Here is a 17,111-nt window from a genome sequence, read left to right as displayed (position 1 = left end):
TCCACATTTTGGGTTGTGTTTTTATGGGATTGTAACAGATAACAGGCAAGAAAAAGAGTTGGAACTGCTCATGGGGGAGAAAGGGGAGAAGAAAGCTTCTTTACTAACAAAACCCGCAATCAATAAACATTGTGATACAGTATAATGAAAGTGAACATTAAATAATCAAAATGGTAAATAGAAGAATCTTTTTCCTTAAGTTTTTCATATGTTATGTCCAAGGAGCTGCCTGAACCACATGGACTGTTTTGGCTGATAGAGCAGAGTGTTCCACATTTATGCCTAATAGGCAAAAAAGGTTTAAGTAAAGAAAGCGCTGTGAGATGTTAGACAAGACTTTGAACTGTTTAATCACACATGCGATCAATACTGCAACAGGAAGCTTGCAAAAGGCTTACTTGGCAAATCAACATACTCTATTTCTAAATTAGATTACTACGCAGACATGGTTATCAACGGTAAAAGCAGCCCTTTCAGATTACCTCAGCCACATACTCCTGAGACAGAGAACCCCTAGAGGATGCTGAATTCTGGCTGTGCAGGGGACACATTGTATGAAACTGGAAACAAGCCAATTCTTTCCTTGCACCTCAGTTATCTCAGATGGAAAAACAGCTGTTTAACAATCCATCACTTCAGCACTAAAGAGTTTGTCCCTGGAAATCACTTTTCTTAAAAGCATATAATAACCACCAGTTACCTGTAGCGGCATTCTTCTGCTGGTATTTCGTTAAATATAAATTCATTCCTTTCCGGAAGTCCTGGGAACATACAATTGAACATGTAATAGCACCAAAACAGAGGTCTTTTCTATCGTCCCTCCACACTGCATTTATATTCAAGAATCTGGCAGGGTGCCTTAGGATCAATATGTACATCTGTAACTCCTTCCACATTTTCCCCACTACCTAATTTCTCCTAGGTAAGTTCAAATAGAGCCCAAATGCAAATTGGAGAAAAGTTTTCAAAACAGAGAATAAACAGGTTTCATTTCTTTTTAAAACTAGTCTTTTTAACTGTAAAAAGATGTGACAATCTACATTCGGCTTTTTAACAACAATCTTTTTACCTCGTCACCAATGTAGTCATGCAGCATTCGGATTACAGATGCACCCTTGCTGTAAGAAATAGCATCGAATATTTCATCTACTTCGGAGGGATGGCCAACACTAACCTGTGGTAAACAGGATAATTAACAAGTGAGAACCATTTAAGCTGCCATAAGATTTTGATTTTGCTCGTTCTAGTGTTGAAGTTCTTTCACTGAAGAAAGCGCATGCATATCAGTCACTAAATTGTCTTTGTGGAATCTCTGCACCCAGTCAATTAAGCTTATTCACATATGGCTGGGTTAGGACCGGTTTATAGGTCAAACATACTTCCGCCTTCTCTTCATCACCTAACTACTGCTTGTCTCTAAAGCTGTAAGCCCAGCTAGATCCTACTGATTTCTGAACCGTCTGCATCACACTCACAGTTCTGGGAGCACAACGCAGAAAACACCTAAGGTGGCCTCAGACGGAAACCAGTACAAGCCCAGCAAGGTTTGGTAGCTCAGGCTCTGGGCTATGCTGCACTTTGGTTTATGTTGCTGAGCGCTGAAGTCAGTCAGTTGCTACACTTCACTGTGCTCAAGGGCCAGAAAACTACCCACTTTGTTCAGAAACCAAACCAAAACACAAATAATGATGACTTTTGATCACAACCTTGCCCTTTCAAGTCAGTAGAGCAGAAAAACTCCAGAAGGAGCCATCATTAGATCCTCAAACCTCACTTCTGAAATACTAATTCAAGCAGAGGAAAATCCAGAAAGTGTAAATGCAACCTTAGGTTTTCCTTTACATCATGAATGACTCCAAAGTTTCCTTTTTTTCTTAATAGAAAAAAAGCTTACACACAGCTAACAGAAAAAAAAAAAAGGAGACAATCAATAGCAAAACCAGAACTTACTTCAATAGGATGACTGTTGTCTAAGGCATCAAGCTCTTGAGCTCGTGTATAATCAGCAGAAACAAACTGAGTCCAGATATCGTATTCTGGGAAACAGTGATCTACACATAGGTACTCAATCCAGGAGGCAAATCCTTCATTCAGCCAAAGATGGGTCCACCATTCCTGGAAAGATAAGAAGGCAGAATAAAGAACAAAATTCCAACAGCTTCATTTAATTAATGATACATTTGCACCAAAGAGAAGCTGGTAACGGCCTAGTTTAGTACAAATCAGAGAAACAGGCAACACCTGTAAGCACAAATTCCTCTCTATAAAGAAGTCATGGGCCTAAGAAGAATAATCAGCACCCAGTAACTGCATTCCCCTTGTCTTAAGTTTTAGAAACTCCGCATGGAGGAGAACTGCATCAGGTAGAAAGGAAATTCCTGGCGACTAGACTAGAGGTCTGAGCAGAGCCACTGAGGGAACAGCCATGAACGTTACCTAGATTAGGGAAAAGTGTCAGTGACACGCAAGGCTACAGTTCAGTCCAGCAGCAACAGTCTCTTTCCCAAACTGAACAGCAGCACCTGCTATTTTGTTTGGTTTGGGGTTTCTTTTTTCACTAAAGAGTATGCTTACATAAAGACAAAAACCTGGCATCTGAACAAGTGTTCTAGATTACGGAAACCTGAAGTCTAGTAAACAGTTAAAAGTTTTTTCTCACCAGCCAGAAGTGGGCTTGGTTTTTTTAAGATAAGAATGTCACACTGACATTGAAATTCTTCCTTTCACTTCTAATATTTAATGAAGTAGGAGAGGTAAGGAAACGAGCTATGGATACTGAGGATGAAAACACCCTTTTCCATAACTGCACCTACCAACCATTCTTTAAATGTGAATGGGGTGGTTAACTCAGAAGAGCATGGCTATGATGATATAGGCCCTTTAAGCAGATGAAACCAAACATGATGCAGCGTCAGTCCAGTAAGCTGCCCCACAAAGTACTGTTCCTACTATGAATGAAACATTTACCCCAGGGAGGGCGGAATTTCCATGAGGAAAGCTCTGCACAGATAAGCCCCACTTTAGGGTGGAGACTATCCAACTTTCTTCAAGATTTCTGATTGCATCTGTTTCCAAAACAAGGTTCCAATACTTGCAAATTGGTACCAAAGGATTAATACAATTGCAAAACAGATTCTTGGGCAATTAGGATGGACCCTGACATCTTTTCACCTCCCCACTTTTCTCCTGTATTCCTCTGGCAACCTAACTTTTCATATTTCACAGTTGCATCAAAAATTCTCAGAAGAAAATTTTTGGAAGACTTAGAACTTCAAAAGGAAAATAAAAAGCTAATTCCATATAAATTTTAGACATTCTTTAGCTTACTAACACAGTTCTCAACGGTCAAAAGGACCACGAATGGTTCATGGGTCACTAATGGTCTCTAAGGCACTTGCTGGCATCCTACAGTGCTCTCTAGTCACATGATTGCTGGCTCTCTTTGCTTCCAGCTGCTCAACTGTACTAAAAGCTAAAAATACACTAATAATACCTTTGTGTTTAAATATTATGTTGCTCTCACATGGAAGCTACTTGTGCTACCACATACAGGAATGGACACAGTTGACTAGATTTTAAGAGGCATGGTGCTATAGCAAAATTTGACAAACTTTGCTTAGCGTTGTAATTAGTATTTACACTGTGTTCTTTCTTCCATCCAATCACACTTAATTTAAGCAGCCAAAAAGATGCAGATCTGGGGCTCCAGAGGCCATGCTTTTTTTTACTAAACACACTGGTTTCCTGCAATACAAGAAAATACCTAACCTGTGAAATATTTGGATTCAAGCATCTGTTTGCAGGGTTTTGGCAAAAGGAATGTCCGATCTAATTAACAGAGTAAGCTGAAGCCATTTGTTAACAGCAGAAGCTCTGACAGATAAAAGTTTCAGATTTTAGCACTAAACAGAATTTATTTAAAGATTTCAGTCCTGCTGTCTCACATACACTTTTATCCCCACCAAAATGACTTAAATATCAAACTATTCAGACAGCTAGATCCAAAGAAATTCATATGAGTTCCTACTGAGCAACTTTTCAGCTACTGGCCCAGAACAATTTGCCATGTTGGTACTGGTACTGTTACACCTGCTTGGTATAAAAGCCTGATGAATGAATGAATCATGCCTACCTGAAAGGAAAAGAGTGGATTATTCCTTCTAAGTAATCTGACTAGCCAAAATCCTTTCCATGGAACACCTGCTCAACTCTAACTAGGGTTATACTCAAACAACCGAACATTACTTCACACAGAAAATATCTAGGAATACTTCTAAAGAACATACTAGTAAAGAAGGAAGTGGTAATAAAGCACTGTTTAAATATTTATATATTTTTATGTTAAAGATAGCATGCCTGCTACTAAGGGGCACTTAAACGCACACATGATATGAAGCACATGTCAAAGAAAACCAGGCAAATTTTTAATGGTTAGATACCATGGTCACAAGGTTTCCAAACCACTGATGAGCAAGTTCATGTCCCACCACCAGAGCAACCCACTGGCGAGATGAAGAACAGGAATTTTTGGGGTCAATGAGCAATGCAGTCTCCCTGTATTTAAGAGAGAAAAATAACTGAACAGAGCGGTACATGCCTAAGGAAAAAAACACAATCAAAAGTAGGTTAAATTACCTAAGCAAGCTAAAAAGTGATCAGTACAACTGAAAAAAAACAAAAGCTATTTCAGTTTAGACATTACATTATTTGGTAAGTTCCACAGCTGTTGGAAGGCTTTGGAGCAATAATTCCTTACGGCATGCAAGAAGACAAGTGCAAAAACCCAGGCAGGAACAAGAAAGTTTATCCTTTATTTATAAAATAGCTCACCTACATAATCTAGGAACCTTAACTGTAACTCCCTTTGCACTGCACGATGTATGCACAGCAAGTCTTCTCTGCCTCCCTCATCCCCAAAGGAATTCCAACTCTTCCAAGTGCACAAGCAGCCGCGCTACACTCGCCACTGCAGATGTGCAAGGTTCTCCACACAGGGCACACATCCACACACGCAAGTGCTCCCTAGGTCAGGCCCACAACCTTCTGCTACAGAGACCCCTGTCACGATCAGGACTTAGTGGGTCAGTCAGAAAGAAATTCTGGACTGCTGCAACTCAAAAGGGGTAAAAAATGTATGTCTCAAAACATGGATGGTGCCTGCAGATTATGCCAACCTTCTGTCCCCAAAGGGATAAAGCAAGCGTGCCAAGCTAAGCATAAGGGGGGGGGGGGGGGGGGGAAAGGGGAGGGAAATTAACAGTGCAATTAAGAAAGGCTTCCAAAAATTCTACTCATCAAGGACAAATATTTTTTTTTTTTCCACAGGGAGTAAAATATCAGATTTCATCAGGATTGCAATAAGCAGACAAGTAGATTTGAAACCTAGGCTCAAATTTCCATTTCATTTTTTTAAGGCCAAATTTAGCAGAAGAAATTCAAACTATTTCAGGATTTAAAGTCCAAAGCTTACAAGACCAACGTTGTACAAAATGAAGGAAAATCATTCTAACAATGAGCACAGATAATGTAATAATATCAAGCAAAAGTACGAAAGCTTGATCAGATGAAGAAAAAAATAACTGAAAAGGAAGGCAAGTTAATATTTTTGATTTACTCACATCCACATGGTTATACTGTGGCTGCTATATTTACCAACTTGCCTACAACATTAAAATAAGAAACTCTTTCGCTGTGTCAGTAAGTTAATAACTTCTACGGGGAAAAAAGGGACCAAGAAAGTTCTCTTGTAGAACAGGCACTGCTGCCAGACACTTAAAAAAATCTCACTCTTGGACAGTAGTCGTAATAGCTCATTCTTGCCCTCCTAAGATTTGTACAATAACGCACGCTGCTGCAGAAGTCAAAATTATCCAAACCGAAGCAAGAGTTGAAGGTATTTACTCAGTCTTATTTGGGATGATACCCAGTAATTACAGCTCCCTAAAACTAATCCAATTACTTCCAAGAATTAGTGAACAAAGAGGGGGAAAGACAGTATTTTAACAGCATACCTATAAGTAACAAGGCCCCAGTTCTCCATGGCACCTTTATAAAATAAATACAAAGGTTTATTGATATTGATACACACCTCTTCCTAAATGTTTAAAATTCAAATAAAATACAGTTCATCAACAAAGTGAGTTACTTTACCAGCAGCAAAGTCTGCAATAGCTATGAGATCAATTTTAGGAAGAGGGTAAGGAACATTGAAGTAGTCCTTATAAAAAGGCAGAGTTTTAGCAGCAACCTGTAAGAAATAAGAGGAGAAATGTTAACTTGGAACAACTGACAAAACTTGAAAATTTATGACTGACACGAGCCTAAGCAAGCTGCATACACAGGATTTCTTCCGGAAGTCCCATTCCCAGCATCCAGAGCACAAGTCTGGAAGACTCCCATGCTCTTTTTCTCCCAGGCTGTAGCCTACCCTTCAGTACTTCTCATCGTCTTTGGACCAACGTCTACACCACCAAAGCACAACTGACTTAAACCGTATTATTTTTGTTACTATAGACATCAGTTTGTCCACAGCTGAAATTCTGTTTCATAGCAAGCCCAGTCTCTCCGAGCCATTAAAACAAAAAACCAACCAGCCCCACAAGCTTTGCATGGATTTAAGGTGACTGCAGAGTGGAGAGCACCATGTCCAGCTGTCAGAGATCACTACAGCCATAATGAAGTGACACTGAGTGCATTTACCTCTAACGCAAACTTTCCTTGTTCTGCTTTGCCAACAGGAGTGTAAACGCGCACTAAGACTCCGTCGAGGGACCTGGCCTCTACAAAGTCATATTCTCCCACCACAAATGCTACGAGATACGTTGACATTACAGGGGTGCGAGCAAACTTCACTTCCACCAGATTTTCATCGTCTGGGTACGGCTTCCGGTCAATGACATTCTTTTAACATGAAAGGGAATTTGTTAGTTTCATGGAAGTGAAACTGCATTACGTAATACATTTGGCTAACTAGTCCATCATTATGAGTCACGCATTTAAAATGAAAGGACTTCTTTTACCATTTTAAAACACGGATCACAATGTAGTTCCCCTCCTAACTAAAAATGCCCTGCCACGCATGGAGGTGCACTTTTCTAAGTTATATTCCATTACTGCAAAAGCATCTGAACACATCAGCTATCGACTGCTGTCCTCCAAAGAGAGTATTACCCACATCCCAACAAGGCACCAGGCTTTCACTTTAAATTCTGAAACAGAAACCATAACCATGTGGTCAGTTGACAAGGCTAGACTTTACAGGTAACTATGAAAGTTAGCTACTAGAATTAATAAATACATAAATTTTTAAAAGGCTCTTTTTAAACAGACTTGTTCTTCCTCAGTAACATTACACTAGAAATATGCACACCATATATAAAGTAGCAACCTGAAAATGCCCACTTGCATTTGCGGCAGAGGTACTTAGACTTGCACATTTTATCCCAGTTCTGCTCAGAAATTCTCTAGAGCAGAAAAAAAGCTTATTTATCTCAAGTGCTTATGTAGCTATAACAGCTATGTAAACACAAAGGCTTATTTTTTTTCCAGTCACTCTTAATCAAGCAGCACGTGGCTTGACATATGCTAAGACTTTTTTTTTTTTTTAAACCACCACCATGGTTTGTACAACCTGTTTAGGTTTTGTGCTAGCATCTGACAAAACGATTTCATATTTTTAAAAGCTTTCTCAATTTGTTGCAGCTTAGTAATAACTAACAAGACAGCCTATATTCCTAATTCTGTCTGTTACCGAGACACACTATTAACTACTAAACAATCAGCTCATGTTACTGTGGTTTTATTTAAAACACTGTTCACTTGCACATCAAAAACTTACCATATTTGACAAAGCTACTCTGTCTTTAGGAACCACCAAAGAAATATCAAAAGTTGCCTTAATAGCAGGCTCATCCCAGCAAGGGAAAGCTCTGCGAGCATCAGTAGCCTGAAGGAAATAAAAGCATTAAAGAAAGAAATCACAAGAGATTGTGGCAATAAAACACACACAAAAATTCAGCATATTTTACAGGCAAGGAGTTGGGTGAACGATGGCTAGTGACTGGTACAGTTGCTTCACTGACACTCTTGACCTCCATCAGAGCATTTTAGTCTTACTTGTTTCACTCTTGGGTAAAAAAAAAAAAAAAAGCAGATGAAAAGCACTCTGTGCTCTGATGGAATTCTACAGTCTGAGCAAAATTTAGCAGAGTCATGACAGGGGCAAAGCTCAGTCATGTGAAAGCAGAGAGGGCACCCAGGCGTTCACAGACCATACAACACAAGACCACCTATTTACATTCTGTCAGTAGACTGCACCCAAGAAATGTTCTATTTGTACTAGGCAAGTACTCCATGTTTTTATGTAACCAGGCAGATAACTATGAAATTACAATATGGTATAAAATTCTGTCATTAGGTCCAGGCTTTACATAATACTTGAGACAGAATCTGGCTCACATTTTGGATGTCATTAAGACACTGCGATAAAGGCAGAGTGCCCTACTGAAAAAATTAATATACTTCACAAGGGAAAGTTATACAGAGGTATTTGACCACATCTAAATAAACAGCTGTTCTTAAACATTGCAACTATTGTATATACATGATGCATCACACATCACCATGATTCTTGGCTGGGGAATTTGCCAGATTCAGAATTTACTGACCTTGAAGTTGCAATGTAAAGGCTGCTTTTAGTATTACCCATCCACACCAACAGCAAGAAGCAAAAAAATAGGGATTTTTGAAATTCACCCAGAGGGTATAGCTAAAGCTAGGAAATTGTGTCTTTGCTTCTTTAAGTGTAACTCCTGTATTAAGGATGGCATTCCCTGAAAACAAAAATATAGCCCATACCTCAAACTGCGTGACAGCAGCATAGCGTGTGTCTCCAGTAGGGGTGGTATATTTACTTCGGTAAAAACCTTTCATTTTATCATTCAGCTCCCCTACAAAGTCTATCTTTAGCGTCCCTGTCCCTGTAATAGAAACAGATGGGACATTGTTATTTGCATGTGCCAGACAGAACATTTATTTGGTCTGGACCTTCAGGCCAGGCTACTCAGCTGGCCCACTGCCCTTCTGAAATAAGATGTCCCTTCAACTCACCTCGCCAGCCCCCCTCAAACCCCTTCACACTCCTCACACAAAATAAGCTCCAGCGGAGCAACGCAGGCAAAGCCAGACTCACCACAGTGTTTTAGCATTGATCGGAGATCAGGGCTGCTGCAGTACTCATTCTCATCTTCTAAACACAATGCAATAACCGGGAGAGACCTACCTTAAGCTATTTGAGAAGTCTGATCCTACAATCCTTACCTTTGAGTAAGGTTTGCAAAAATATATAAGATGGCTACTATGTAAGAACAGCATCCTATGAAATCTACTACAAAAGCCAAGATGGAGCACTGGCTGCATTCAAGCCCCTAAGTCAATTAGTCTCAGGATTTATTCTGCCTTCCATGTCTCAGTGCAAAAGGGGAAACCCAATCTTGATCAGAGAGGCAGGATGCCAATATCCCACAGAATTAAACACGGAAGTTTTATCACCCTAGAGTCTTTATATTTGTATTTGTCAACATGAAATAAAACCGCTTTATTCAAACTGAGGAGATGAGTTTCCATCAACAAACTCAGAGCAAAAACCTGTAGCAGTTTGCAAAGAATTAGTACATTCACACCTAGGAAAACATTGCAGTAATTCAGATTAGCTCATTCTTGGTAAGAGGAAAACAGATCATCAGTAGCTAACATAAACAGCTTCTGAACCTAACTCCCAAGAGCAGGTAAATAATTAGAGTCACTTCAGGTGCTGGAAGGAAACATCACCATTAGGGAAACAACATTTTCAATTCCAGAGGCTCACACAAAGTGCCTTATAGTGGACAGACTCCCTAGGGAGCACTATGTTTGCAGCCAGAAACTTCAGGGAAAGACAGAGCTGTCCTACTCTCCAGCTTTTTCAAATGCAAACATCTTAAACGCATGGTGGAAGCCAGCAGAAAGCAGGAAAATAGCTCTTACCTTTCTGAAGAGTACTGGGAAAGGAGAGAGTAACCTTTTCATCTTCATTTTGATAGTTGAACCCTGTGGCATGTACCTCTGAAACAGAAACACAGACTACTTTGTTCAAAATAAGCCACAGAGATGTTTTTGTAACTCATGAACATTTAAAATTAACTGACTTAGCTGAATCTAACAACACGCTGTAGTTACTGAATAAATCAATGAAGATTTTGAATAACGCAGAATGATATAAATGCGAAAGAAACACGACCCATTGCCAGAGTCCCATGTTCTATTATCTTGCTTCAGACAAATCAATCTACCACATTTACACCAGACGATACAGCCAGACTCAAAGCACCACCTCCATGCTCCCTCCACCTCCACCGCACCTCCCGTCCATCAGAATGCTGCACTCGCACGTGGCAGGGAAGTCATCTGCTGCGCTCAGTAATGAAAACTGTACTGTTAAACTGTAAGTAAGTACAGTTTACTGTAAGAACAATGTCCTGTACAACACCAGGAACGCTGGTAACAACTCCTACAATCCTGACAAATGGTAAAGTATTGCACAAAACTCCCCCTTAATATTAAATGCTTACATCAGTGCAGCAGGATTGTTATTGATTAGTCCAAACAGGATACTTATGATTTAACTAATTTGTGGATCTCACTTTGAAAAGCACACTAATATCCACAGCAAGGTGGTTTTGTTTGGTTTTAACCACAAAGAAAAACATAAAGTTGATTTTTTTATTTAAAATTTGTCCTCAAAACCAGGGACCTTCCTTGAAGTTCATATACCATTCCCCAAGAGCATCTAAAATCAACCAGAATATTAAGCAGTATGGCATTTACATAGCGTTGGATCTATTTGTAGATGCAAACATCCGAACTAGGAGGCCAAGCTGGACAGATGAGGGGAGGGAACTGGTACACAGGAATTAAACTGTCCTACAGCCTAGAGTAAGTGGAACCAAGGGGAACACCCGGTGTTGCTTCTTCATTCCCAATTCATCCAGCCCCACTCGCTGCATCTGAGGTGATGCACATCCATGCTCCTTCAACCAAAAGAAATATCTAAAATAGCTACATAGGACTTCACTTTGCAATTTCTGCTACCTATGTCACTCTATACTCTACCACCACAACAACCAACTATTTTTAAGAAGTGCAAATCCACACCAAAACAAACAAGCAATGCTTTCTACCACACGTCAGCATCCTGCACTACCAAACTTGGTACGCCTGGACACAACAATTCATTTTCCGCTGCAGACATACTGATGAATAATTCTAGATTTATAAATACAAGAAACATTTGGCAGTTCAGTATCATTTTGAAAGACACAGGAAATGCATTCCCAGTACCAGCTACCTGTCCCATCCCACTTACACCACGCAAATCAAAGGGTACACACACCCAGGATATGGAAATGCTAGCAAGAGTCTAGCAACCTTTTTGGGTGCTTTCAAAATTGACCCATGAAGAAAGATTCAGTAAATAGTCTCAGTTATCCACTGAACAAGACACTAGTTTCAAATGTCACAGAAAAAAAGGACAAAAAAGAATAATGGAAAGTGCTGCGATACAGAGATAAACATCTTAAAAGAGAAATGTACCACTATGTCAACTTCTTTATTACCAGGAATTCTGAATGACAAAGTTTATTTGAAGCAACAATTTAATTTACAGAATGACCCGCCTTCCACACTGAAGTATCATGACAAGAATCCAGGTATTCTGTTTCAGAGGCAGCCTAAGCACACTCGCAGGATGTTCAGCTAACTTGTTGCTTATGCAACAAAAGTAACTGGAAACAATTTGGGTTTTTTTTAATAAAATTTAAAATGCTATTCATTCTGGAATAGTATGATTTCAGCCTTCAGTCAGACTAAATACCAACTCTGCTCACAGAGAACATAAATGCAAAAACTGCATGAATGCGTTAGTCTTAACTACTGGTTTCACAGTGCTCTGCTCAGCATTTAATCAGAGTTAACCACCATGCTAGGGTATGCAATACATAAACCCTTACAATAAAACAATTCTAGCTGGGGGCGGGGAGGGAAACATACAGAAACAAATTGAAGAAAAAAAACAACTTTACAGGATCAAGCAGAACTTTAGACTACTGGTCTGTACTGAGAAGTTCCAAGGATTTAAAAAAATAAGAGAGATGAGGTAGACCATTTAAACAGAATACACGCCAAGGATATCGGAGTGCCAGCAAGTGTTGGACAACAAGCAACACAAAGTAAAGGTTTAGTTTTCTTCTTATAACTCTGGGGAATACTGAGGCAGAAAAGGAGATGTTATAAGAAAGCTCGAGAGAAGATATTCAGGGGAGCAATGTTAACGTACAACATATGAGCCTGAAAGCGGGCTTCCCAGCAACAGAGAGCAGGGTTGATTGCCGACTACATCGTTTGGATCCAATGAATTTTGACCCTGGCTATCTTTAGAGTTCAACAGACAGCAAACCTGTTGTTCTGCAACAGCATGTGAGTGACCTCGGTCTGAGGGAAGGACGGGCTGAATACCTGTCAGAAATTTATGTTAGCCTGCCTGGGAGGAATCCCACTGCTGGACAACCTGCAGATGCTGAGCTGTCAGCCTGTGGTCAGAGGCTAAATGAAAACCTGAGAAATGTCTGATAAAGATCAGTACAAGAATGCAGAAACACTTCCCCCCACGTACTTTAAAATGACCACAGCAAACCAAAAACATTTTTATCTTTTTACAACTTCTAATGGAAACAGCCTGATACCAAAGACAAACACCACCATGACTTCAGGATCATAGTTCTAACCTACTGAAACTGGGAAATACAGAAGAATGCATGTTATGCAGATCTTCTGCCAAAGGTTGACAATGAATATCAAATTTCGCCCTCCGCCTCTCCCAAATGTGAAGTCCTCCTAAGTGTATTTGAATTTGTAGCTCTGCTACTTTATAACGTTTTTAACTTGTACTAGGAAAGCCATAGGAAAGATACTGGTAAATGTTACCAGTGCTAGAAGGAGGTGAAGACTTTCAGGTGTTTTCTTCCTCTGCTTGCAACAGCCTGAGAAAACATATTACCACATTGCAGAAAGCAACCTTGTTTCCAAAGAGGTTCTCAACCTTAATTTGACAGTGTTAGATCCCAATTACCCTAACATTAGAAACAAGGTTTAAGCAAGTTACAACTTAAATAGGCTGGAAGCAGCCATCTCAAGAGCAATGCTGTGCTTCCCAGCACATGCTCATCACAATCTCCACTAAAGGGGGCCGAAGAGTCTGGTCTTAGCCCATGACTGCCCCACTTGCCGTGACAGCTAGCTTCTGAGGAACCTTCAAAGCAACGGCAAGAGCACACCTCAGACAAAAGGTAACAACTCATTTACAGCTTCACAAGATGTGTACTCACTGGGGACTTGGTGTCTAGAAGAGTGTCTTTCCATGCTCATCTCCAGCAATTTTTTGCAATTCTAAAAGCAGCTGCTTATATATCAATTTCCAAAACAGCAGAATATAAATGAAAGAGTCAAAGTTATATTATTTTTTTTAACTAACTATTCAGTGCCAATAATTTAATCCAGAGCAAAAGAACCATGGAAAGCCATCAACAATACTTTTTGTTAGAGCTTAAGAGAACTGCTTATAACAAAGATGTAATTGCAGTAAAAGGCTGTCTGAATTCCTAACAGCATTGAATACAAAAGCTCCTGAAGAGAACAACACAATTTTGGCAGCCTACTAACTTTGGAGATTTTGGCACTGCAAGGTTGGAAGTTAATCACTAGCACATTAGTACACAGTCTGGACCAAGTCGCACGAGAAAATAAAAAGCTGCTAGTGCTCCATGTCTTTGGGAAAAAAAATGCACAAAAATCAGATCTAGCAAGCCTCCCAAACTCAGAGCACTACATATCAAACTTTACAACAGCATTTTAAATAAATTACAGTCCTTCTACAGAGTACTACTTGAAATTGCACAATAATCAGACTGATACATCAATTAATGATCCAAATTTCTGTATTACATGCTTATGAGCGTGGATCCTAGCCAGAGGTTTTAGGAGATGTCAAATGTGCATGTATTTCAAAGTAAAGACAAAGCCCAATGCAAGAAATGGATTTTTTTTCAAGTAGCCCTCATTCTGTGGCATGGAGAAGTCACAGGCAATTAAGGTATGGTGGCTCAATGAACTTGCATTCATCAACTGAGCTGCAGTGACTGTGTGCACTCTGCCTGCTCTATCTGCAAATGAAACACGTTAGCTTAAAACACCTACACGTTGATATAGCAATACCTTGTCCTCCTTCAGCATTAGCCACTGAACTATGCTGATGAAATTCCTGAGAATGCTAATGCTTTCGAGCCCTTTCACATCTTTTCATGTGTTTCAAACCAGCAGTTGTAAAATCCTTTAAAGAAGTCAGAAGTGCTCTCACACATCAGATATTCCCAACCTGTCCATGCCAAGGCAGCCCAGGCCTCCTTAAAAAAACGTACCGTCAAAAAATCTGTCACATCAAGTCCTCTCCAGAAGAAAGGATGAGGACGAGCTTTCCTACAACAAAGAAAGGTTTCACAACTGACTTAAATCTAGTCTGCTACAGGCACAGACAGTAGTCTCATTTTTCGCATCTGGCCCCAGCTGCACGTCCCCATCATTCCCTTCCTTCCATTGGCACTCAGATACAATCATCAGGATCAGGAAGATGATCAGTCTCCAAGCTGCTGCCTTCTTCCCCCCCACCCTTGTAGAGGCAGTTTTCAGCCCGTGCAGTTTCCTGATCCACATGGCTGCTCAATAGTGAAAACGTGAATGCCAACAGGAGGAAGGGAGGGAGGACACGCGTCATTGTCCCTTTCCATGGCAGCATGATTTCAGACTGCCTTACGATCACCGTGGAATGGGAGTGCTCCCAGGCCAAGGGAAAGCACTGCTTAGACACACTTTGGTCACACTGCTTAGCTTTCCATAAGCATTACCGACCTTTTCTTGTTGTTTTTAAGCATCAGTGAGACTCTGGTATAACTAGCATCCAGCACTACCATCCAAGCATGTCCCTACCATACTATGAAGGAAAAGACTAAAATAATTAGTTCCGGCCTTAAAATCTTTTAAAGGTTGAAGTACAGATCAAAGTTCACTTGACTACATATGCTAAACAAGCACCACTATGGTTGCTTGTAATTTCCTATGCAAAATTGCCAATCACAACCCTCCAAGCAACTCTAAATTTAAAGAAGCTGCTTCAGATCCCCCAGTATCTGAAAAGCTTCCCAAACTAAAGACAATGTAATTCACTGATTACGACTCTATCACTATTTCACAGCTCCTTAAAAGAGAAATTTACAGGAAGCTCAAACTACTTAGCATTCAGAAAGCATGAAACTCAATCCCCTAAAACTGAATTTAAGAACCAACTCGCTTAGGAATGCCTTTTCAGTTCTTCATTTAGCTGAGCAAAGTCAACCACTTGGACAAAACATAGTAGAGCACGTGCACACCTAAACACTAAGGCTGCACTCAAAACATTTGACTACAAATGCTAAAAAACTAGCTGGAAAAAACAAAAACAATTGCTCATTATGATTAGAGGGAGGAGTCAGCCATAAATTCAGCAACCGAAAACTCAGCCTTTTGAGTAGCTTTGTTCCATTACAGCATACCTGGCACAAACAGCAAATCCACAACCTCCAGTTACAACCACTACACCAGTTTTACAACGAAAAAGAGAATCTTTCTACTCCAAATCACTGCGTAAGCGATCTCTCCTAGTTTATTATTCACTATTATTTAATTGTGAATTACGCAGCAAATTTTTCTTTACTTTGACTTTAAAACTTCAGAGATCCTCCCTCAGCTTCCTGTCAAATATTGGGCAATAATCTGATTTCCTGGCAAATCTGCATTAAAATTCCAAATACCAAGTTCTACCCTCTGTTGTATCCATCTTTAGAAGAGTGAATGTGAGGGGAGGGAAAACACAGCCCACAGTTTTAGCTAAGATTTCTGTTGTACAAGCCACAGCGCAGCAGGCACTCAAGACTAACGAGAATTACTAGGAAAAGAACAAACTATCTGCACAAAAGTCAACAAATTACTCCATAAACAAGGTGAAAGGTATCTGTTGAACAAGGAGGTCTCTTTTACACAGCTGCTTTTTGGAACAGAACTACACTTGAAAGAACGTAAGTGACCAATTATCTTTTGTCTCACACTTACAGACAAGTGTGAGGCAAATTCTTCCTCACTGAGGTACAGAACTAAAAGAGGTAACAATTCTTCACCAGAGCCTTTAAAGGGGAAAGCATCACTCACTTCTCACCCGTTTTCAAAGATACTATATGGGTAATTGGTACGAGGCTCACCTAAGTAACTAAATCCAAATGATCTGGCCGATATTTCTGTTAGTTCATTGGGCTGTGTTTCGTGCTCTGTTTTTGAGACCAGTTATACAATTACCATCCAAAAGCTGTGCACAATAGAAGCATTAGTAAGACTGACTTGATCTGTATCAACAGGTGCCAGCAAATAGTCTGCCAATTTCATGCAATTTTACTTCCAAAGCCATTATACTAGTTGGCAGTTTACCAAACTGAAAGATGTTTTAACCCCATGAAGCCTGAGTATAATTATAATAAACATGCAACAAAACTGTGCCTCAAGTATTTACAACACAACAGTTGAGGTGAATGTCTATACTATAGCCAGAGTGCTGTACTCGTGTTCCTCTGTGTCCAGAGTGCCACATTCACAGCTATCTGAAAAATCAGAATGAAGGAATTTAAGCCACAGAAACTCAGTTCCCATGTACTTGGTTTTAAGTCTCCATGAAGCTTTACTATTAATTAATTTATTATTAATTTACTATTTGAGGTTACAAGGAGAGTATATCACTGTTAAAGAATAGAAAACCAGACCCCTATGACAGGGAAATTAGCTCTGAAAACAAAGATAACACACTGAAATAGAGATTATCTCTATTTTATTTATTTTTCCTGATTTGACTTGAAAGAGACTGTATTCCTAGGTACCTTTTCCATTTATTTTCATTTTTTCAATGTCAATGACAAAATAAAAAATTAATAGGTGGTTTGGGCCTA

The 17,111-nt window shown here is 39.7% G+C and overlaps 1 protein-coding gene across 1 annotated transcript in view; it reads right to left on the bottom strand.

The window, feature by feature from the left end:
- Positions 1-17,111, bottom strand: part of NPEPPS (aminopeptidase puromycin sensitive) — a 39,794-nt gene that overhangs the window by 11,149 nt on the left and 11,534 nt on the right. The window contains exons 3-12 of the mRNA XM_040617234.1: positions 10,024-10,101; positions 8,857-8,978; positions 7,838-7,945; positions 6,700-6,900; positions 6,151-6,247; positions 6,012-6,045; positions 4,440-4,554; positions 1,951-2,115; positions 1,070-1,174; positions 701-761 (exon numbers count right to left, since the gene is read on the bottom strand). Of these exons, the coding sequence (XP_040473168.1) occupies positions 701-761; positions 1,070-1,174; positions 1,951-2,115; positions 4,440-4,554; positions 6,012-6,045; positions 6,151-6,247; positions 6,700-6,900; positions 7,838-7,945; positions 8,857-8,978; positions 10,024-10,101 (1,086 nt within the window). The remainder of the gene's footprint in view (positions 1-700; positions 762-1,069; positions 1,175-1,950; positions 2,116-4,439; positions 4,555-6,011; positions 6,046-6,150; positions 6,248-6,699; positions 6,901-7,837; positions 7,946-8,856; positions 8,979-10,023; positions 10,102-17,111) is intronic.

This window comes from Falco naumanni, chromosome 18 (assembly GCF_017639655.2).
Source record: "Falco naumanni isolate bFalNau1 chromosome 18, bFalNau1.pat, whole genome shotgun sequence".
NCBI classification, from domain to species: Eukaryota; Metazoa; Chordata; class Aves; order Falconiformes; family Falconidae; genus Falco; species Falco naumanni.
This window is presented reverse-complemented; position numbering and strand designations above follow the sequence as displayed.